General features: G+C 48.7%; 1 protein-coding gene across 1 annotated transcript in view; it reads right to left on the minus strand.

Annotated features, from left to right (window-relative positions):
- Window positions 1-5,966: 5,966 nt before the first annotated feature.
- The window catches only part of CFAP77 (cilia and flagella associated protein 77), a 58,904-nt gene continuing 42,516 nt past the window's right edge, over window positions 5,967-22,354 (minus strand). Inside the window, exons 4-6 of the mRNA XM_054084479.1 lie at window positions 17,120-17,222; window positions 15,453-15,548; window positions 5,967-6,182 (exon numbers count right to left, since the gene is read on the minus strand). Of these exons, the coding sequence (XP_053940454.1) occupies window positions 6,114-6,182; window positions 15,453-15,548; window positions 17,120-17,222 (268 nt within the window). The 3' untranslated portion in view covers window positions 5,967-6,113. The remainder of the gene's footprint in view (window positions 6,183-15,452; window positions 15,549-17,119; window positions 17,223-22,354) is intronic.

Consider the following 22,354-nt stretch of genomic DNA (forward strand, 5'->3'; position numbering starts at 1 on the left):
GGCCCCCGCGAAGTGCCGGCGTTCACACGGGCATTGGCGGGGAGGGCGCGGCGGAAGCGGTTTGGTAATGATAATTAACAATAACAAAAGGGAAGGAAAAAAAAAGTGAAAGAAAAAAAAAAAAGGTGTAATTAAAAATAAAAAGAAAAGAGCAAAGTTCAGCCTGGAATCCGGGCAAAAATCGCTGCAAGGCTCTCCGAGACGCCGCTCGTTAGATCCAGGGCTGCTCTGTCTTCAGCATCGCGCTCAGCTGCACTCACAGACAGACAGACAGGAGAAGGGGGGAGAGGGAGGCAGAGTCAAACTTTGGCCGCGAAGGGGTGGGGGGGGACGGACCCCAATCTCACCCGGGGTCCCGGCCCCTTACCGGCCACCCCACCCTTGCCTGGGGACGCGGGGCTGGGGGGCAGCCCGGGGGCTCGCAGCCAGAGGTGGGGAGGCAGCGATCGATAGTGAAGCTTCGCAGCGCCTTAACCACTTAATGATCCAGAAATCAATGGGGAAGGGCGAGGGGAGGGCGGAGGGGGTGGCCAGCCGTCGGGCTGCCGCGGAGCCCCCCCTTCCCCACCAGCACCTCGGACAGCGCCCGGGGGAGACCCCCACACCGGAGTCACTCCGGATTCTTCAGCACTTCGGACAGCGCTCACAGGGTTTGGGTGGGCCCACACCGGAGTCACTCCGGAGCCTTCAGCACCTCGGACAGCGGCGGGAATGCCGCGCCCTCCGCGGGGGGGGGGGGGGGTGGAGTGAAGGGGGGGAAGAGGGAGAGAAATGGGGAGAAAAGATGAACTTCTGCCACTCCGTCTCGGGGACCCCAACACCCTCCCTCCCAACTCCCCTCTACCCCGTGTGAACGCGCCCATTGGCCCGAGGCGTTTTAGGGGATGTCACTCCCGGGAGGCGACACCTTGCAGGTTGATTAACGGGAATTAATTGCCGCCCGGATCCCCGCTCTTTCCGGGCAGTTTCCGCCCTCTTTTGCTGTCATTATCCTCCTGATGGGGCTCGTAATGGGGTGATTAGCCGCGGGGAGGGGGGGGATATCGAGGGGTTGCTGTTTTCCGCTCACCTTCCCCCGCAATTAGCTGAGCTGCCAGTCCCTCCCGAGCAGGGAAAGTTTTACTAGGCGTTAATAATAATAATAATAATAATAATAATAATAATAATAGATAAAAAGGAAAGGAAAAGCACCGAAACTCTCCCCAAAGCCACAGCGCCGAAGCAGCTGCTCTGAGCCTCAGGTGAGCCTCGGAGCTGAGAATTTCGTTCAATCCCCTCAAAATCAGTTGCGAACGAGCGGACGGGTCCTGCAGAGCCAGCAGACTCGGGGCCGCCGAGCATCGGCCGCTCTTCCCCCTCTCCTAGCGCCCAGCGGCCGTACCTACTGGTGCAACTGGGAAGGGACGGTGCTCAGGGCGAATTTTTCCTGCCGTCAATCCCGTTTTAAATAAAACCCCGATGGCCTCAGGCCGCCCTGCCCGTTTCTCCCGGGGACACCAAGAATCCTCCCTCCCGCCCCGTCGCGGGGTTTTGGTGATGTTGAGCTCCCGGGCTGGAGAGGAACCGGCTCACGCAGGTCTCCCACCTTCCTCCCGGTCATCCTGGCTCCTGTTTTCTCGAGGGTTTATTTAGGGGGTCGACCCTTCGCCGCAGAGATGAGGAAAACCGTCCACACCAGGGATGTTGTGAAGCTGCGCCGCTTTAAAGCGATGCCGCTGGTTATTTCTCAAATACTCGATTTCCACCGTTTCCCACCTTCCTGGCCAGGCAGCTGCATCTTGTCCCTCTTCCAAAGCCGCCCTCGGCCGGCAGCTTGGAGGCGATCAAGGAGGGGAAAGCTCCCCCCACCGCCGGGAAGCCCGGCTGCCAGCTGTCGGGCAGCGGCGCAGGCAGGGCCCCCTGCACCCCCTGCCCTCGGCCCGGCAGGCTCGGGGCCGGCTGCGATCGGGGCAGAAGAACAAAAGAAACCTCATAGGAGGAGAAGTCCAGGGACAAAAATCAGCATCAGCTCCAGTCCCAGCCTGCCCCCACTCTAGTGTGCGAAAAGCCCGGTGCAGGAGGCTGCTCGTCCTCCCTGTCTGCTTAGGAATATGGTTTAGTAGTGGACAGGTGCTGTTGGGCTTGATGATCTCAAAGGTCTTTTCCAACCTAGTGATTCTACGATTCCGTCCCTGGGTGAGGAATCCCTGCTGCTGCTCTGCCCTGTCTCCCTCCCAGCAGAGCGGTGCTGCCCCAGTGCCAGGGACTGGGGCCAGGCTGAAGGGTCCTGGTCTGCTGGGGGTCACTTTTGCAGCATTGGCCTCCCCATGCTGGGCCGAGCATCAGACCAGGCATACCCATGCTGGACCAGAGCAACAGATGTGTGGGAATTGGTCCCAGTAAGGAATGGGGCAGTGATCCCAATGGGATTTCCCAGCTCTTCGCAATGTGACTCTGTTGGCTCCTGGGCTCTGGCAGCCTTACTGTACAAACAGTAGATCTTGTTTAAGGTGGAGATCAGCACTGAGATCAGGACTAGATCTAAGGTAGTGTTTGGGACCAGGAATGGGGCTGGAAAAGGAAGCAGGGCTGAGATTGGATTTGGAATCACGATTTGGATCAACCGTGCAGGGACAGGTTTGTGCTGGTGGGTCTGCTGTGGTATTTCCTTCTCTTGAATAAAGCATCCGCCTTCAAACAACCACAAGGAAGTTTCCAGATCAGACCCACTCTCTGACGCTGTGCAAGATTTTTGGGGGATGGAAGTGTGTCCAAACCTCATCGCTAAGGAGACACTGTATTGTGCCATCAGCAGACAAAGCACTGGGGACAGAGACTATCACTCCTAGGCCACACTTGTAGTCCATATTCTAGTGTTACTGTGGCAGAATTATATGAATTATGATGATGATGTTAATGATGATGATGATGATGTTGCTTCAGAACTAGACTCCCCAAGGCAGAAATATGCCCCATTCCGCCCATATGTGGTGTGCCCCCTACATGACTGTGCAAGCGAGGTCCAAACAATTTGTCTGTGGCTCCCACAGCACAGGTAGGGAATCCCACATACAGACCACTGAGCAGTGTGTACTGCCTTCCCTGGACACGTCTGTCGTTAAATCTCATTTCTGAGACTGCTCCTGTTCTCGAATACATGGGCATGTACCAGACAAGCGGAGATCCCTGATGACAGTTGGGTTTTCAGTCATTATCTCACAAGACCCAGTCGCACCCAAGAGTTGGCTCTTGGACTCAGACAGCTTTGCATCTACTCTGCATCCCACCTCACCTCGTGCTGCCGATGGACAGGGTCAGGCTCTGCCAGCACCAATTGCCAATGCAGGTTTGTGCCAATGGCCGTGGGACAGGATCGACTCCAGGGGTTCCCAGAGGCCTGGGGAGTGGGGAGAGCCCTGATGAGGCTGGGGGGGTGTTACCTCCACAGCTGGACCAGGAGCTGAACAGCACTGGCTGTTGGGCTGTGGCAGCGACTGTAGCAAGAGTTGATGTAGAACTCTCTGCTGGTGGTGCACAGAGCAACATCCCGAAAGGGTCTGGCTTAGGGATGAAAATCCCCGGAGGATGTGTTATACTGAATTACTCTCTGAACCCAAGCTGGGTGCTCGGAAAAGCTGTGCCCAGGCAGGCACAGAGAGGGATGCTCAGCAGCGACAGACTTCGGTGGGATGCTCCGGTAACGAATTGAGTATCTCCATGAGAGAGAGGAGGACAGGGCGGCTCGGGATCGGCGGGGGAAAGGCAGAAAGGGGAGGCACAGCCAGCCGGAGGGTCGCGGTGTCGGGGAGGAGCGCGGCGGTGGGGAGCCCGCAGCAGCGTTGCGATCCCCGTTACCAGTGGGTGTCACTGCAGGACAAGGAGCATCCTGGGCTGAGTGGGGGTCGGGACCCCGCACCGGGCTCCGCCGGGGCAGAGCAGAGGGGACGCCCGGCTGGCGGCTTGGTTGTGCCCCGCAGAGGGACGAGGCTGCTCGGCTGGGTCCAGCCCGCACCCCTGCGCGAGGAGGGGGGTCTTCCAAACGGGGTGCGGGTGGGTGCCCCGAGCCCCCCATCCGACCTGTAAGACTCTGGCCATTGGAATCACTACCCTGCCCAGGATTTCAGGGTGCAGCTCTGTCGGCTACAAGCCCTGCCAAGCGGTATCTCCGCCTACACGCGCTTCGGCTGCTGCTTTTTGGGTGTCTGGTCTCTTGGTGGCTTCTTGGACCTGCCCCGAATCAGCAGGTCTGTATGGGCTTGGTTCCCACCGCCTTTGTTTGCCATCCCTCTTCCAGTGATGCAGGACTCTTTGGAGGTGCTTCCTTCCCTCTGCACACCCCAAAGACCCGGGCAGTTGCTGCAGGTGGGCACAGATGCTGTGGTTGGACTAAGGGCTGGATGTGGCTCCTGCCAGGCAGCAGAGCAAACCTCGTGCCTGGGTTCCTCACGAGCTCGTAAACGGTATCATTTTTAGTAAGACAAATCCTTTAAGGCCTGGCTTTCTCCCACCCTGGGGAGGTGGGGAAGGTCTCTGGTTACAATCCACCCCTGCCAGCATGGCAACACAACTGTTACCCTCCTACTTATTCTAGACGGGTTTTATTTAAGAAGACTGTACTAAAGAGAGGGAACTGTATACCAGGGTTTCCCCAGTGCAGAGCAGTTGGTTTCTTTCCTCCCTCAGCTCAGGTGTGGGCAGGGTGGAGTTTGCTACAGCTGCTTCCTAATATAAAAGGCAGGTTGGGGCACAAGCTGCCCCTGAGGAGGGGATGGGGGAGATGCTGGAGCAGCCTTTGTGGAGGGTCCCTTGGCCTGGGAGAGGGTAAGAAAAAGCTGCCCCTGCAGTTTACTTTGTTCTTGTGTCTTGAACAATGCAGTTTAATCTTATAAAGTATTCTGCTCTTTGAGGTTTGGGTTTCAAAGTTTGGCTGGAAATCTGGTGGGGTCAAGCCCTGGACTTCTTTGCATCCCTTGGCTGCTGGTGGGCCTACGAAGGAGGACTGGGTTAGAGCTGGTGGTGAGGTGTGTGGGGCAAAGTTATGCTGTGGCACAACCACTTCCTCTGCAGTGCTTGCTACCAGCCTCTTCCTGAGCTACGGATGCAGCTGGGGCTGCCCAGGACAGCAGATCTTGCCTCTCAGAACATGGTCCTGGAGTGAACACACCTGAGCTTTCTGAGTGCCAACAGGGTAATGAATGTGAAACCTAAAAGCTAACATTGGACCCTAAACATTTTCTGGTACAGCTTGAGATATAAGAGTAGATGTGAGAAGCAGACTACATAGGAGTGATTAATTATTTCCCTAGCAATATTGGAGAAGCAGAGTTAAAGTAATCACAGTTATTATCAAGTGATATTTTCTTAAGGTGGTATCCTGTTGAGAGGAGATGGATTTTAGGTGTTGGTACCTGTCTAAGCCTCTGCTGTTCCCTGTTGGTGGCCAAGCTGGGGTTTGAGTGCTGTGATGTTGAGTTGGTGTTGGTGGAGCTTGAGCTTGCTCAGCAGCTGCTTGGAGAGGTCCTGAGGGACACCAAGCACCAGCAGCTGTCTGAGGGCAAGCCTGGAACTGGCTGGAGCCATCTTCAAGAGAAGGCATTACTGTGTGGCTTCACTTTGGCAGAACACTTAAAGCAGGTGTTGGGATTCCTTCACACAGGCGAGGGCTTTGCTGAGTCAGGCAGCGATGGGAAGCTTATTTGGCAAAGAAATAAGAAGGACTGATGGATTATGAGATATTATAGACTTGATATTGACTGGGATATAGTGGCATTTAATGTATTTGTTCAGAGCAGATGGTGAAAGAGACTGTCCTGCTTTCCCTCTGGGGCTGTACTGGTGCCTATGCTGCCCTATTCCTAGTTGTGAGTGTGGTTACCCTGAGCACGATGAGAATTCTGGTGATCAGACTGAGTGAGGCGTTGCGCATCTGACACGAAGCAATGAACAGAATCATTCCTTTCATGTTTAGTGTTTATTTGGCTGTATAACTCTTTAGCATAACTTTGTAAAATCAGACAGAAAGCCTATAAGCCTGTGGCTATCACAGGGTCAAAGGGCTGTGGTGTCCAGCTCAGTGCCGTGGTCCTTGCTGTGTGGATGCTCTGGGGAAGGAGACCATGTCTTGCAGGCACTTCTCAATGAGGGGCACTGAATGCCTTTTTATGAGCACCACGGTCTGGAAAAGTACAGAGATGAGGCCCAACCTATAATGGAAGCAGCAGATAAACGATTGGTTACAGCGAGCAGCCGGCCAAGGAAAATAGGTTGCAGCACAAACAGGCAAGAGACTGCACATTAGTACAAAGGTTTCTCTGTTTGGGAGATGTTGCTCCAGCTGAAGTTAAATACTTAACCTTTTGAAAATAAAGACTAGTGTTCTGATTGACTTCAGGAGATTTTTTTGTCTGCCCTAGTAACAAGTTCTTGACACTTTCCTAACAAGCTGTCTGATGCTTTCAGATGCTGGCACACCTTAAGGTGGATCCTGAAATAAATTACTTGTTTTCTACTAACACAAGACTTTTGTTTGTCACTGAAGGGCTCAGGATGGGCTGAGAGATCCCAGGGAAGATCCTGTTGGGGTCAAGGAGCCTTGTATGACCTGCTCAACAAACATATGAGCAGCTTCACCTCAGGAATTGTCTTTGAGATGGGGAGGGGGTGAAAAAATGCCCATAGCAAGTAAACAAAGGGCAAGTCACCTCGGGGTAGAAAGGTCCCAGGGTGCTTTAGAGTGAGCAGGGAGTTTATACACAGCTGCATATGGCAAACCTACACAGTAGATGCAGAGTTACTGGGATGAGCGAGTATCTTCGTGTATGGAGTTGGTTTACCATGGGGGGGTCACGGTGCCCCAGCGCAATTCCTCATGCCATAAATCTGCCTTGTGTGGATGTGCAGAGCTGCCTCCCGCTTCCCCCACCCCACTCAGGCTGGCTGGATGTCAGGTTTTGCATATGTAAAAATACAGAGCAGTCTTTGCCCTGAAAAGCTTGCTAGTGATCTCATTAATCAAGACAAACAAAGCGTATTTAGCTATTCCCCCTCTCTGGAGGAAAGGCGTTCAGGTACTTAAATATGCATTTGAGTGCATAACTTCAGACAGTTGTTTCTGGATGTTTTTGCTTTCTCACAAGCTGCAGCAGTGACATATCCCCTCTCCCAGAGGGAAAGGTGGGGGAGGTAGAACCAAGGGTTGCTAAAGTAGGTGGGCATCCCAGCAGAGATGATCTCCAGCCAGGTCGACTCTAACATCCCATTAATGATGCAGGAGATTTTTCCTTAGAGCTGGGATTGTTAGAAAAACCCAGTGCCGGCAGATAAGGACTGCTGAACTGCTTCTCTTGAAAGTGCCTCTGCCTTCCCTGTCGTGCTCTTTGTTCACCAGCACATGGAACTGAGTAGGGGGATACTTCTGCCTGGGAGGAAACAGCAGTTTATTCACACCAGTCTTGGTACAAAGCCCCCAGGTGAGCAATGTCACACTGGGCCACAACTGGCAGTAATTAAAATTAGCAGAGCCCTTGACAAAGTTGAGGGATGCCAGCTTCTGCCCTGAGCATGAGTAAGTGGGAAGCACCAGGTGTAGGACAAGGATCAAGTGCCATCCTAAAAAATGAGAAACCCTCTCATAATGAGGGACAGTTGAGAAGTATGGATTAGTCCCAGGCCAGTAATTAGAGCCAAGATAAGGGTGTCCTTGGGTCAAAGGTCTTATTATGACAAAGACTGGTGTTGAGAAGCCAATGCCAGTGATGAATCCTCATCTCTGATTCTTCTAATTCATATTTTAAAGGATGAACCCAGAGGTACTTCCTCTAGAGAGGGCTGATGATCTTTACTGTTACTCTGATGTGGCTACGGGCTGTTATGCCAGGGCTTTGTCTGAATCATGGATTTGGAGCAATGGCTGGAGCAGGAATATAGTTTGTAGGCACAAGCTGAGTGGTTTTCCTTGCAGGATGATGGAGCTGCAATGGTTTTCAGCTGCCAAGAAGCAACGTCTGCTGTTAGTCATAGCATTTGTCGCTGACAACCTACAGGACACTTGCAGCTGGGATGTTGTAATATCAGTGCTTGCCTCAAGGAATTAGGGGACAATAAAAAAAACCTTAACTCCTAAAGCTTAAATATGTATTTGGGGGTTATTTTCATTTGGTTTTCTCAGTTATGATAAAGTTTTAAATTGGAGGACTGTAAATGATCACTCGTCAAACATTAGTAGAATCATGTGTGTGGCAAGCAGAAGCAGGTCCGTTAAGGGAGGGCTAATAAATTGCATGTGAGGTACAGGAAGGCTGAGCTGGGACAGGGAAGGCAGAGCTGAGCTGATACAGACTGGCAGAACTCCCCTGATGGCAGCAGAACGTGCACCTCAGACCATGGGTTTGTAGAAGCTGTCGGTGTTGTGCTCGTTGACGTTGGGGTGGGTGCGTGTGCCATAGGTGCTGGGCACTGCAGCACCTTTGGTGGTTAAGGCTAGCTCCTAGGGGGAAAGGTAAATGAGAGTCACCCTAGGAGGGTGCAGCGAGGGCAGTTTTAATTGATGTAGCTGGATTAAACTGTTTGTGAGAGGTGTTGAGAATGAACCCGCGGAAAGGGCTGAAGCAAGCAATAAACTTGCTTCCAGGGCTCTCCTGCCCTGGAAGAATCCAGGCTTGGCTGCAGAAGGATTCTGCTGTACCTGCTCCTCTTGCAGCACCTGCCTGGCTCTGCCTGCCTGCTCAGAGGCAGCTTCCCAACCTTGTACTATTTTTCATTTAAAAACAAAGCCGCCCCTAGATTCAGCCTAGTTTTTCCATCATCCATTTGATTGAATCCTTTTAGCGGGTGACAAAACGTTTTCTTGAGCTCCCTTTACAGGAAACCAATCTCTCTTCCTTTTTCAGAACCTTCCTCATTTACAGGAGTCTAAAAAATTCTGGGCCTTTTAAGTCCTATTGTGTTTTTTTTTTCCCTCTCCAAAACAACAGTTCCATGTTTGCAGATTTTTAGGGGAGGTGGGGGATAAAATACACAATACGGAGAGGGGTAGGGTGTACACATTGACGCACGCAGCACCGAGCATCCCCGTCCAGACAAAAACCACGTGCGCGCGTGCACATCGAGATGCAAATGATTTCCGTGAAGCTATCGCTTGTAAAGCTTGACAGAAAATAATGAGAAACACTAAATCTTTTATAAGGTCAACACTCAAGCAGCTGTCAAACAAGAAAAGAATTTAGCGAAAGATCTGCGAAAACTTCCATCGCCTCATTAAATCCAACAGGGCCGGGGCCCGGCGTGGTGAGGAGGCACCGGGGCGCCTCCGTTTTGTGTCAGTAATTTGCGGCGGAGGAAGAGGGAAGACGAAACAGCCAACGCCGAAGGGGCCTTGAGGGAGGCTGGGGAATCGTTAGTGCGCCAGGAGCGGCCTCCGCTCCTAATTGGAAGCATTGGGCATTATCAACGGAGGATTTGCCTCGGCTCCCTGACAGCTCTCTAGGCCTGGAATGATAGCCCACTTGTCAGTGTAAAAGACCATTAAAAACAAACCATTTTGATTTAATTGGAGGCGGTGCGCTAGGGGCCCAGGTGATGTTGGCTGCTGATGCCTTTTTCCCCCTGTATTGATGGTTTTTTTTTTCCTCCCCTCCCTTTCAAAAACTGTCTAGGAAAGAGAAAGAGGTGCTGAAAGATCCTTCACAGCTGCATTGAGAGCGCCTTTCAATAGGGTTGTCAACAAATGCCATGACAAGTTAGAGAGAGGCAGGTATTTTTAAAACAGACGTTATTCTGTCCAAGATGAGCTGCGCTCCGAGGTGTGTGTTGGATTATTAGGGTTACAAATGCTGTGGATTTTCCTGGCAGTAGCGCACTTAACCGGTTTAATAAATGGGGTTGATTTTTTGTTCTCCCCATCTTTCTATTTCCAAGAACACAGCGAAATGAAGGACAAGGGAGTCTGGGATAAACGGTCCTTATTTGCTTCAAAGCCAGGAAGCTTTCAAAAAGTGCTCAGTAATTTTTGGCTGCTGTATTTAATGCCTCATGGAGAGCTGGGATTTTCTTTTTCTGCTTGCTGAAAATAAAGGCCACAGATGTTTACTGGAGTTCACTGGTCACTTGGTCTGGGCAATAGTGTGCGTAAAGGTGAATTAACCCACTAGAGCTGTAACCCAGTGTGTGACTGCCTTGGCAGATGTCCTGGGGTCAGACCAGAGCTGGAAGATTTCACATCCACCTCATTTGTTTTTGATGTTTGAATCTTGACCCTTTTCATACCAGGCAAGAGTTTGACTTCAAATTAAATTGTCTGTTGGTAAATAGCATCCCTGCAGAATAGGCCCATGAACGAAACCCCAAGTCCATTCGAAAAGCACTTCTGTGGGTTTGTGTATGAAATAGTAGGTAGCACTGGAGGCAATGGTTGGTGCTCACCTGTACCCAACACAGTGCTTGTGGTTTCACTCACGAAGCTGCAAGCACCCCAAATCTGTTCCTTCATGGGTGAACATCTCCTTAACAGCAATGAGCATTGGTTGCCAACAGTTGCTTGTGCTGCCCTTGGGCACCAGGGCTTGGATGCATGTGGAGCCTACATGGGAGACAGTCCAGCCCGTAAGGCTGCACAAGGAGGGTGCTGGTTTCTTGAGTCATTTGGGAGGTGTTAGGGAGCAATGAAAATGGCAGAGGAATGATAAGTTGCCATGTCTGAGGGAGACGTGAGGAAGGGCTGGGCATGGCAGAGGGTGGTATTAGCATGTGATGGAGATGCTGATTGTCTAGGGCACAGGCAAACAGATACCAGGAAAGGCTGGACCAGGGAGCTGCTTTGCTATGATTTCAGCAATTGCATTGCTGGACTTTTCAACTGTTAGGCAAAACAAGAAAACCTGCACAATCTGCAGGAAAATGTAGTGACTGGAGCCTGCATGTAATTACAGAACGGCTGTGGTGCAGGAGATGACATTTCCGCTGCGGTTCCAGTGGAGCTGTGCAGGGATTGTGCTCAGGGTAGCTGGGTCTCTGCCCGTTTGGAACCCCACAGGGTGTTGTGTTTTCTTTTTGCACTCTGTAGGCAGGTCAGCACTAAAGGCCAGTGATGCTGCTTTGAATCATCAGTGTGGGGCTGGGACCCAATTCATGTCACTTGAGCCATAGAACAGCCATCAGGTGACACCAGTTTTTATTTTTTTGGTCAGCTAACATCCCATCTGAAGGGAGGTTTGAGCTGGTACCATGGTGACAAGAAGCTCTTGAACTCATTGCTTTATTCTTTAAGCACTATTGAGGCCTCAGGAGACAAGTTTTATAACATTCCAACTCCATAAAGTTTTGCTGCCCTCAAATCCAGGAGGAAAAATGCTGTATCTGAAAGCCAGCCCACCATGTGCTGTGTGTATCAAACCTAGGTTATTTAAGCAGAATTTATGGCTTTTCTGACAAGACAACAGGTGCAAGATTACATGAGCTGTGCTTGTCAGTTCAGCTCCTTAGACAAAAATAGAGTTAAGGCATTAAAAAAAAATGTGGAACATTTTTTGTGTATGCGTTAAACCTCAACTCTTAATTCTGATGAAGGATCAGGCTGTGAGCAGATATCAGATCCCTGGTGAGAATCAAATTCTGGAGCCCAGAATTTTGCTGCAAAGTTTATACAGTGGGGATTCCTCTAATTACTTTCGGTGGAAATTTACCTGACAGAGCTTTCCCAGGTAACGCGAGGCATACGCAGGAGAGCCGCTCAGCCGTTGACAGAGCCTTTGATTTTGTGCCAGGTTGCAAATTAAGTCTTTTGCCAAGGTACCCGAACACTTGCTCGTCAATTGCTTATCGCTTATTCATATCGCGCATCGAGCGCAGCTCTTTTCATCTGCTTGGGAAGGCAGCACATGTTGACAAAAGTGTGGTCCAAAGTTGCTGCATTTTCTTTCCTCCCCCATTTGGTCAAGTAAACAAGATTATTCTTCCTGGAAAGCCACCCTGAATGTCCGTGCAAGCTGGGATTCTCTAATGAGCAAAGGAAAAACTCTGGTATGTGTCAACGATATGTGGTGCATTGAGCTATTTTGGCACATGAGTGAATTCTGTCCCACATTACTACTGCGTGAGGTATCTCTACCAGAATCCTTCTGGACTGACTTGACTGAGCTTTGGAAATGTATTGCCGAGTGGCCAGTGTTGACTTAGTGTTTGGATTGTGACTATCAAATAGTCAGATGGAGGTGGTTGAAGCCTCGCCCTGGGATTGCACTGCTAGGACTGCAGGGATGATGGTTTTTGGCAGCAACAGCCTTTGTAGAGTTTGGTTGACACTAGGGATGTCATTCCGCCTGGGCCAGCATGATGCTAATGATGACTGACACAGGGATGGGACACATCCCATGAGCATGGGGGGAAGGTGGGTGCCTGAAGTACAATCCCCAGTGAATGTAGTCCCAAATTTACAAATAAATGTGAGGGGGTGTGACTGCAGAAGAAGAGGGCAGCAGAAGCATCTTGCAGTGGTGAGCAAGGAGTTAACATTTATTTTTTAAAAAAATACTCCAATTCAGCGATTTTCTCTAATGAACTGCCCATCAGGACAAGTCTGGCTCCCTGTGACCTGTTTGTCTCGGTGAGCTGGAGGGCCCAGGAGACCCCATGGTCCTCCGGAGCAAGATGCAGAGCAGGAGTGATCACCGGGTGTGGAAGAGCCTGTAAATCACCCGGTTAGCTTAATAGTGTGCACCATTATTCTAAAGCAGTGGGGCTGAAACCTAAATCCAAATGAAAATATAGTAAATTTGTCTATACTTTACTGAGTGAATGACTGTGTAATGTCATGCAGCAGAGAGCAAGGAGAGGCAATTAGCAGGGAGGGCAAAGCTCATTTGTTTAACTGCCTTCCACTTTCTCTACATGGTGCCAGGAGATAGTCTTGCAGGGACAGAATGGAAGAAGTTCAGTTTAAGAGGCAGCAGTGACACCCACACCCAGTTTCAGCAACTCCTTGTCAGGGGTCAGGATGGGAATAGGAAAAAGTCCTCCTTGTTGATTTTTATGGGTGTAAAGGAACAAAATCTCATCTTCCTGCTGCCTCTTGTTTTAGGTTACAACCGTGTTGGTAGCTGGGTTCTCTACATTGCTCCCTGCAGGTCAGATTGAAAGGTATCATGCCAGATAACAGGCAGTGACTGAGTGACAAGAACGATGAGTGGCTTGAGGACATGTCACACCAGCACTTTGCACCAGTCTTGATCACAAGGAAAAATAGTCCAAAGTGGGGCTGTGGTCATAGCAACAGTGTCTCTGTATAGTCTTCCTGGAGTTGGAAGTTGTTCCCAGGTCATGAGTTTATTCTGTAATGGCCACAGAGGGATAATGTCACTGAAGGCTGAAACAATATGCAGGCAGGAGTCCGCTAACAAGTTTTCTGTGAAGTGATATCTTTGTGATTGGCTTTCTTACTGCTTTTGGTGCAGTAGGATGATGATGTTGTATGAGTTGAAGATGCTATTTCGGTAAACTGCCTACAATTGTCAGTGCTAATGGCTGACCTCCCCAATCCGCTGAGTCTTAAAGCCATAATTATCCATCCTCATGGAAGAGCTTGAGAAGGGTTTTAAGAGGTCAGAAACATCACAAAAACAAGCTCCTTCACCTCTTTAGAGCACTGTTTGTCACTCCTGTGAAGGGATTGAGTGACTCCTGGGGTCTCTGTTTGGTTGAAGAGTTAGGCCAGTTGGTCTTTTAAGTCTATTCCACCACTACGTATATGGAACTCAATCTTACAGAGATGATTAAAGCACAGTTTGGAGGCTGCTGGGTGTCTCTGGGAACCATTAGCTTTCTCTGGGTTGTTACTACTTTTAACTGGATAAATGTTTATGGATGTTCAAGAGAACTTATTTTTTCATGGAGGAAACTATGAACTGAAACTCAGCTGAGCAACAGATACCCTGATCGAAGTTCTAGCATGGGCTGCGCCTGTTAGATCTGCAACTAGGGAAAGGCAAACCTTCCAGGTTAATGTAATGAGAAAGGAGGATTACAGAGTCCTCTGGATGCTGCTCCTGGGAAGGAAGGAAAGAGGAGAGTAAGGAGAAAGGGAGAGAGAAGAAGAGTTGGAGGTTTGAGAGCTGTGGCTGGGGAGGAAGCCAAGCAGTCACGGATGAAACAAAAGAGAAAGCATGAAGAAAAAAACAGGCTGAAAAATGAATAGTGATGGAAAGGTCTGGGGTGAGAGAAGCTCTAAAGAGGAGGCTTGCCCCAGTATCTCGTGTGACTTACACAATCTGTTTAACAGCGATCGGTCATGTTCTTTCCCTGACACTAGCCGCAGCAGCAGCTCTGTGCTGACAGGCAGCGGGGATAAATGATTACTGACATATGCTAATCGGACAGTCTTAGACAGGACGTAAGAGGAATACATCAAGGTGGTGCAAAATACATTTCTTGGTCAAAACTCTCTAACTTGTACAAGTAAATTAGCTTCAGGAAGTCACAAGGCTTCTTCGTTGTTTTTTAACTGCAGTTAAAAATCAACAGCATGGTTAAAAAAAACAACCCCACCAGAACAAGGGCTGGGGTGGAGGGCTGAGAGGCTCTTTGCAGTGGTATCTATCAATGCCAGATATGATTTTGGCCATGTAAACTCCCTGCAGGGTTTCAGTGCTTTCAGACTTTCTGGTGTCTCCTTTCCATTCTCCTTGCCCAGTTCTTTTCCCTTCCTTCCTAAAATGCCCCCTAGCTCTTCACTTGAAGTTTCCCTGTAATTTACACCACAAACAAAGCTAACAGATATCAAACAAGTACCCTAGAGCACAGCAGGATGTGCAGATGAATTCAGAGGGATATTTAGATCCCATTGCTAAAAGAAGAAATCTTCACCTTGGCTCTTATTTGGATCAATTAAAGGAAGTGTCATGCACATCTGTAACCTGGCTAGACCCTTTGCTCAGTCTCAGGGTGAATATTGTCAGTCAGGTAGTTTAGAGAAGTAACAAGAGTGGATGCTTTCTGGAAAGCTCTAATTCTTGGGGTGAAAATGCTTCTTGAAACATCTGGTGTGGTTTGAATTAGTTACGGTGAGAGCTGATAAAATGGCAAGCTACCAAAACGTGGGTTTGATGGTCCTGTTTGTGTATAGCAGTCGTGGGAATACCAGCAGAGAACAAAGGCCACCCCAGTGCTAATAGGGAGATAGAAAAAGATGCTTTTCATCTCGTAAAGCTCATGAAAATGCACACAAGTTAGAAAGCAAGTCATTATGTGCTTACCTGGGCAACTCCTGCCTCTCCCAGGGATTATAGCTGCAAAACATACCTCACCCTGAAGCTGAAAAGGGGTTGATGTTTGAACGTACCCAGTGCTGGACCATTTTAGGTTCTGGGTCTTGGGAAGCTCTAAATTAAGAGCCTTGTGTCTACCTCCATTGTGTGCTAAGGGTGTCATCAAGGCATGTGGGCAAGGGTAGAAGGTGTCCTTGAGATCAGTCAAGTGTCCCATACCTTCTCCAAGTGGGGTAGGTGCCAGAAGGACTCCTTCTTTGCAGGTGGTGGGTGTTTCCGCAGCCATGTGGTGCGCGTGTCACGCACCGTGTCCTTCTGTAACCAAAGGTAAAAAAGAATGGGCTGAAACGGCTGCACAGCTATATACACCAGATTGGTGTCATGCAACATAATGACACTGGGATGAGCAAGTCTAAAAGTCACTTTGGACTGATGATTGTAAGCGGGTAGTTTTTCATGTCCATACAGCTAATACTGATATCTAAAACATACTGATGAGCAAAACATTAGCAGCTGCCAGATCTCGGAGTGTCTGCTTTATCCAGCATCCCAATGAGATGACTGCTGCCTGCAGGAAGCCCTGTGCTCTGAGCTATAGCAATGCCTCATCACCAGCTGGGAAAGTCACTTCCACCACCTCCACCGTGGGGGGTGGTGGTAGTTCCTGGCTGTCCGGTGTGTGTTGCTCACCTGATTAATTGCAGCTTATAGTGCTTGATGGTCCCAGCACAAGCCCATGCAGGTACCTGGTGAATAATTTGGCCACTGCATGAAACCTTAGGGAATTTGTCTGCTCTGTGGTCTAGGATGCAGGTTTGTGTTGCTTAACTCAGTAATTGGTAGCTGTAGGCTTTGGGAACTTGGTGGAGGGAACTTAGTGATTAAAGACATCAGTCATTAATAGATAAGGTAGGGATGCACTTTTCAACATCCTAGGCTTGTGTATTCATAAAGTAGCTGCTAATTAAGAACACTGTATTCTTGTACTTCAACTATAAAGCATAGTTTGTGATGGCAGTAAGCCCATTGAAATTGGTCATTATCATATTAGCTTGACTTCTGTTTGAGCCATTAACTAATAAAACAGTCATTGGCTGCTTTTAAATGTTATTACAATATCAGTGTGTTTAACAGCACAGTGCTACACTAACAACTGCTGTAGGTGCTGGCCTCAATCACCAGAATTGGGGCTGGTGATGGTCCTTTGGACATTTGTTGGCTCTTCCATTGTTTTATCCACTGTCGCGGGTAACCTGAGCAGAGCTGATGCTGTCCAAAGGACAGTCTGCGAGGCTCCTGGGAAGGGGGTGACATAAATACCAAAGATAATTTGAAACTTAATCCTTTGTTACAGCAGAGCTTTTTACTATTGTGGCGATGCAAAGAGAACCAGAGCCTCCATTTGAATCAATATTAGGAGTTTAGTTGGGAAACCTGTAACCTGGAGGCATATTGATGTAGACAGATGTAGACAGTGATGGTAGCTAGAAAGGTGTCTATGCCTTTGAAAGGCCCTGGCCAAAGCACTTCTGCCCTGGAGAGCTCGCTCCACTCAGTAAATCTTCAGATACAAAAATACTTCTAAAAAAAAAACCCAACCCTTCCGTTTTATCTCTAGAGCGCTTTCACATAGATTGTGATTTGCATGTGATGTTCACTCCCACAGGACATGCTCTGGCTGAAGCCAGACCCATCTTGGCTGGGAAGTAGCTCATCTTTATTAGGTTTCACCAGCCTTCCAGCAGTCGGGGAGGATGTTTCCCCAGCTAAGAGTCCTCCCCTTGGCTGGGAGAAGTTGCCATCCCTTATAGAGTAGGACAGTGAGGGGTTATGCCCGGCAGCAGTGCTGTACGCAGGAAGGGAGAGCACTGCTGGAGTATTATCACCTTTTTCTTTTGTATTCTTAGGGCTGCTGTCAGGGCTCTCTGCTCCTCCATCCACAGCTCCTTGTATTTGTGTTGGAGAAGGTCATAAAGGGGAGTGCTAGGCCTGGAAAACATCGAAAAGACAACAATATAACCCACATGGTTAATACCTTATTTTACCTCCCCGTGCTGATTCTTATCTCTGCTCTGGAAAGTGTGGTGGTGAGAACATGAATAAACACTCACACTGGGGAAAGGCTTTCTCTGTCTGGAAAAGACTCAAACCCGTATTCGTTTGCAGTTTATACACCACAGCCTGTAGACGATTGTGATAACCTGCAGCAGGACTGTTAGGGTATTCCCTAGAATGAGCACAATTCCCATCTCTGCAGAACCATTTAGAAGGACCACCACCTCTGATCAAGCCCTGGTGTACTGGAAGGGCTGTGGAGCACCACAGATGGCAGTTCAACCTTGGGCCCTGCTATGGCTCCAGGAGAGCATTTCCCAGCTGGTTCCCAGTGGTGGGTAATGAAAATATAGAGTGGGGCAATGTCAAGAAGCAGAGCGCTGGGCTTTTGCATTGTGTCCCTGGAGCTCAGAGGAGCAGCTCAGGCTGGATCCCTTCCAGACTGACAGCCACGGCAGTTATCTGGGAAGAACCACTGGGTGCAAAGTGTGTTTTGCTGGCATAATGGCAAATTTTAATTTGCTATTAAAATATCACTACTGTGTTATATCAAAAAGCTGCAAACTGGTGCAATGACGGATTGGGTGAAATGAGTCTAGCGCCTCGGCTGCGCAGACCTGATGTATTGCCCCCTGAGACAGGGTACCAGGGAGTTTCCTGGACAGGAGGAGGCAGTAGCAGAAAGGAGCTGCAGGTGACAACGGTTCTAGAATAACAGTCAAAATAAAAGACAGTTGCTTGTTGGCCAGTGACCAATTCAGCTGCTCTGAGCTGGCATTGACCTAATCAGCTTGTGGCAGAGCTGCTGTCTGAAATTATTGAGCAATCTTTGCAAGTCGGGATCCCTTAACTCCATCAGCCACCATGGGAGGCAGAACTGGCAGTGGCAGCAGTATGGCTCTTGCCTTGAGGATAACATATCACTTATTGCTGCGGTCCTGCTGCTTTTCTTGTCTCCCAGGAGCAAATGCTTGAAGGTGATAGAGGATCTCTACCTCAAGTTTTATTGGTCCTTGTCCTTGCACACCTCGCTGTGGAGGGATTTTTCCTATCTCAGCAGCAACCAACCACTGTGGAGGCATCACCCCCAGCTCTGCTCCCACCTGTAGCCCACAGTGTATTCAGCTTCTCCCGTAACAGAGAGGGAGTGCTTTCCCTGCCTGATTGGAACATCTACAAGACAGCAGGGACATGGACTAACTCCCGGGCTGCTTCTGGGCCACCAGCTCCACCAAAAGGTTTTCTGCAGGGACAGCCTGTATACCATAGAGTGAGCCGGTGCTTTGTGGCTTTTGACAGAGCAAGTCCAAAATTGGTAGCAGCCAGCTTTTAGCAGTCTGGAGAATCTTTGACGATCACGGAGGGCACCAGCAGTGCATATGCAAATACTAACTCTTCTGTTTCTTGTTCCTTCACCCCTGTGGTGACTTTTATTACTTAATTATTGCACACCACATGCTTCAAAACAGCCTAATCTACGGTCGTGTTTTCTAATGATACTAGATGCGCAATCCAGCAATATACATCCCAAGGGGGCATTCATATCAGAGGAGACATCCTTCTGCAGACCTCCTGTTTCATAGATCATATGCTGCAGGGCTCTTCAAGGCTTTGCTTACAAATCAGCTGCGCTACTCCAGACAGTTATCTGGAGACACCCTGCGCCAAAGGGGACACCAACAATTTACCCTTTGACTTCACTTTTCTCCCTGCGCCTTCTCTTCCAGTTTGGCATTTCACACTGATCAGAGCTAGGGAAAATATTTATAAAGGATAAACGATGTGGCAAACCTCTGGTAGACTGTCTTATTGTCTGGGTGGGCCTCCAGCCTCATTCTATAGTGTAAACTTTGGTAGTCCTGGCATAAGCATATGGTGAGCCTTGTATATATAGGCATGTTTCCTCGGCCTGTTCCTTTGCTCTCCAAAACAGGAGCTTTCCTGATGTGCAGGAATAGCAGGGAGGGATGCAGGAAAGCATTGAGCTTTTGTGTGTAGTGTTTGATTATTGATTTTAGTGGTAGCTGAATGTATTTTCACATCTCTATGGAGGTGACTTTTACCATCTCCAGTGGACCAGCCAGTTGGTGACTGATCAGTCCACAGCTGGCTTGTAAGTAAATGCTTGAAAGGAGGTATTTGGGTTGATGCTCTTCAGAGATCCTTCCCTGCCGTGTGATTAATCACATTTAAGTCCTGATGCAGCAAAGTATAGAATCGCGCCTGGGACAACACATGAACTGCCTCTTTGAAATTGGTGGGAATGACTTGTGTGCTTGGTTATACAGAAACTCTGGTGGGGCTGTAGGATGTGGGGCTTCACCTGGATATTCCTGCCTCCTTCAAGAGAAATACTGAGAAGAGTAGCGGATATCAGGCAACACACTTCTTTGACTAAGGTTACTGGAGAAATTTCAGTGAGGCGGCTTTTTCTTTGTAGGTCAAATGCTGATCTTGTTGGAGTGGATGGGGAATTTTGGCCCCAATATTGGTGCCACTTGGCAATGTGACAGTATTTCTCATTTGCAGCTGGCTTTTGGGAAAAGATCCTCTCACCTTAGTGTCACTTAAGGACAGGAACGAACACACCGGAACACACGGCTTGTGTGTTCCGGTTCTGTTTGTCACCCTGCCCAGATGTCACTCCTGTGAACTGAGGGTTTTGCTGTTATCTTCTGTGGATGCCATGGGGAGGGAGAGCAGGGGAAGCATCTACTGCAAATGCTTATTGCCGATTAAAATCCACCTCGTTTAGAGTAAATCAGATCTTGTTTTGGCACAAGCACCCTGCCACAGAAAGGGAAGGGAAAGAAGTTCTGATAGGATGTAACAAATTATTTATAATTGTGGAAAAAAAACCTAATCAGCTGCTTCCTTTTATAGTCAAATAGTTGGAGCCACTTCTCATGCTGACATTTCCTAAATATTTTAAAATTTATCTGTGCACATTTTCAAAACTATTATCCCCGAAACAGTTCCTGTCTCTTTAATAGACTCCCTCTCTAATTTACTTTCAAGAGTCAGGGTACAGACCTATTTTCAACTGAAATGACAAGCGCCTGCTAACTCGGTTATACAATGTGGTATGTTAGTCTGCCAGAAATCTCTTGGAAAAGAAGCTGCAGCTTCCTAATAGGCTTTTTTTTTTTTACTGTGAAAACAATGTTAAAAAGTATAATAAAGTATTAACAATATTAAAATAAAACAGTGTAGGCCTTAAATGAGCTACAAACTAGTTAAATCTATTCCATTCAATATGAGCCTTCAGTGCTTTGCAGCTGATACCTTAGAGCTGGGATTTATCTAAAATGAAGGCACCAGGGACGTGCAAGAGAAATGGTAATTATAATTTGCAAACATTAGGCTGACACTTTTTTTGTGTATGTGTGTATAAATTCTGACAGCTGTGATTTGTGCCATGCCAAATAGTGCTCCACCGAGCCGGGAAGGGCTCCCTTTCTGGCAGGCCATCCCCAGAGCAGCAGCTCATTAAAACTTTGGAGAAGGAGAAGTTGCCGAAAACAGGAAGGCGTCAGAACCATCTGAGGGACTTTCGGTACACGTTTGTTGAAAGGTGTTTGAGAAGAGAGCCTTGGGTCTGACAAACTGGAATTTTAGTACGCCTCTCCGTTCACAGTGGGGCAAAATAATTGGTCATCAGTGACTACTAATTTGGTTTAGTAGCCAGAGGCGTTTTTTTTCTTCCCAGAAAATCAATGACAGTGCTGAGGTCTGTTCAACGCGATTCAGCTCAAGATGGGTCCTCATTTAGCTCTTGATGCTTCTTCCACTGGAGACAGCTATTTTGTTAAAATGAAATTAAAATCTATCCATAATACTCGGCTCAGGGAGCGGCACCCGTCAATGCCATGCTGCTCTTGAGGTTTCAAGGTTGTCAGTCTCCCCTCAAACTTATTTTCAAAGGTTTATCTATCAACAGGGGAAGAAAAAGGTGCTTGGCAAAAGTGGATACAAAGGACTTTCCTCAGGAAGGAGGTTTATACAGGCTTAGAAGGTGAAATCAATTTGATTGTTAAGTTGCGCTGTAAAAGAGTGAAAACTTGCCTTGATTACTTTTTTTCTTCTATAATTCAAAAGCATAGGGGCTTGTAAATATTTTGGTGTAAGCTTCAGGCATTGGATTTTCTGGGTAGCTCTCCAGCCAGTGCAGAGGGCTCCTGCAGCACTCTGCCTGCTGCAGGTCAGGACAGGGTCTGGCAGGGAGCAGAGGACACATGAGTGAGCATCAACTCCCCAGCGGCTGCACAGCTGCTGCGGCTGCACTGAAAACACTGCTCCAGTTTCAATGGTAGCTTAGTGGCAGCAGGATCTGGCTCTGCAAGGGTGCCTATGCAACAGATAAATCATATAAGTAGTGTTTTTATAGCTGTGATATTAAAACTGTCTTGCAACACCCCTGCCTATCCTGAAGTTTTAACCCTTTCTTGAAAGGTTGAGTTTTCGGGAGAGGGTCAGTCCTTTCTGGTGTCTTTCCACCGAAGATTATTCACTTTTGTTGCACAGCCAAGATCTGTCTTCAGGGTCAGGGGAAACAACTGCAGGGAGCACCACCTTTGTATTCCTTTCTTGTGTACTTCAGGATGGAAAAGATTTGTCCTGTGGTAGTAGTGTCCATACAGAGATCTTCCCCAGGCTTGTGACCAGCTCAGCAGAATTGGCTTTCCCATCAGCTCAGGTTGGTTTCTTATCAGGAACCAGTTTGGTCTCCAGCATCTCTGGAATGTGGGGCTCCTTGTTGCAGCCAGTGCACATCATCTTCAGCAAATAAAGCACAAGCTGGAGCCTGTGATTCTGCTCAGGGCCTTGGGGTACAGCCAATGGAGGCAGCAGTAAGGCATTAATGCTTAGGTCCCTCTGCCCTGAGAGGGGGCTGATAGCACAGGAAAACTCTGATTACAGCTCCCTTGTACTGCTATATTGTCTCCCTTCCTCCCTCGTTACTGATGGGCTGCAGCTAGCAATCTATCTACCATTAATTTGTCTCTGTGTAGCCCAGCAGGAATCTGGGGCGTGATTACAGCTCCGGCCCTTGTGCGAGAGCCGGC

This window comes from Cuculus canorus, chromosome 19 (assembly GCF_017976375.1).
Source record: "Cuculus canorus isolate bCucCan1 chromosome 19, bCucCan1.pri, whole genome shotgun sequence".
Taxonomy (NCBI): Eukaryota; Metazoa; Chordata; class Aves; order Cuculiformes; family Cuculidae; genus Cuculus; species Cuculus canorus.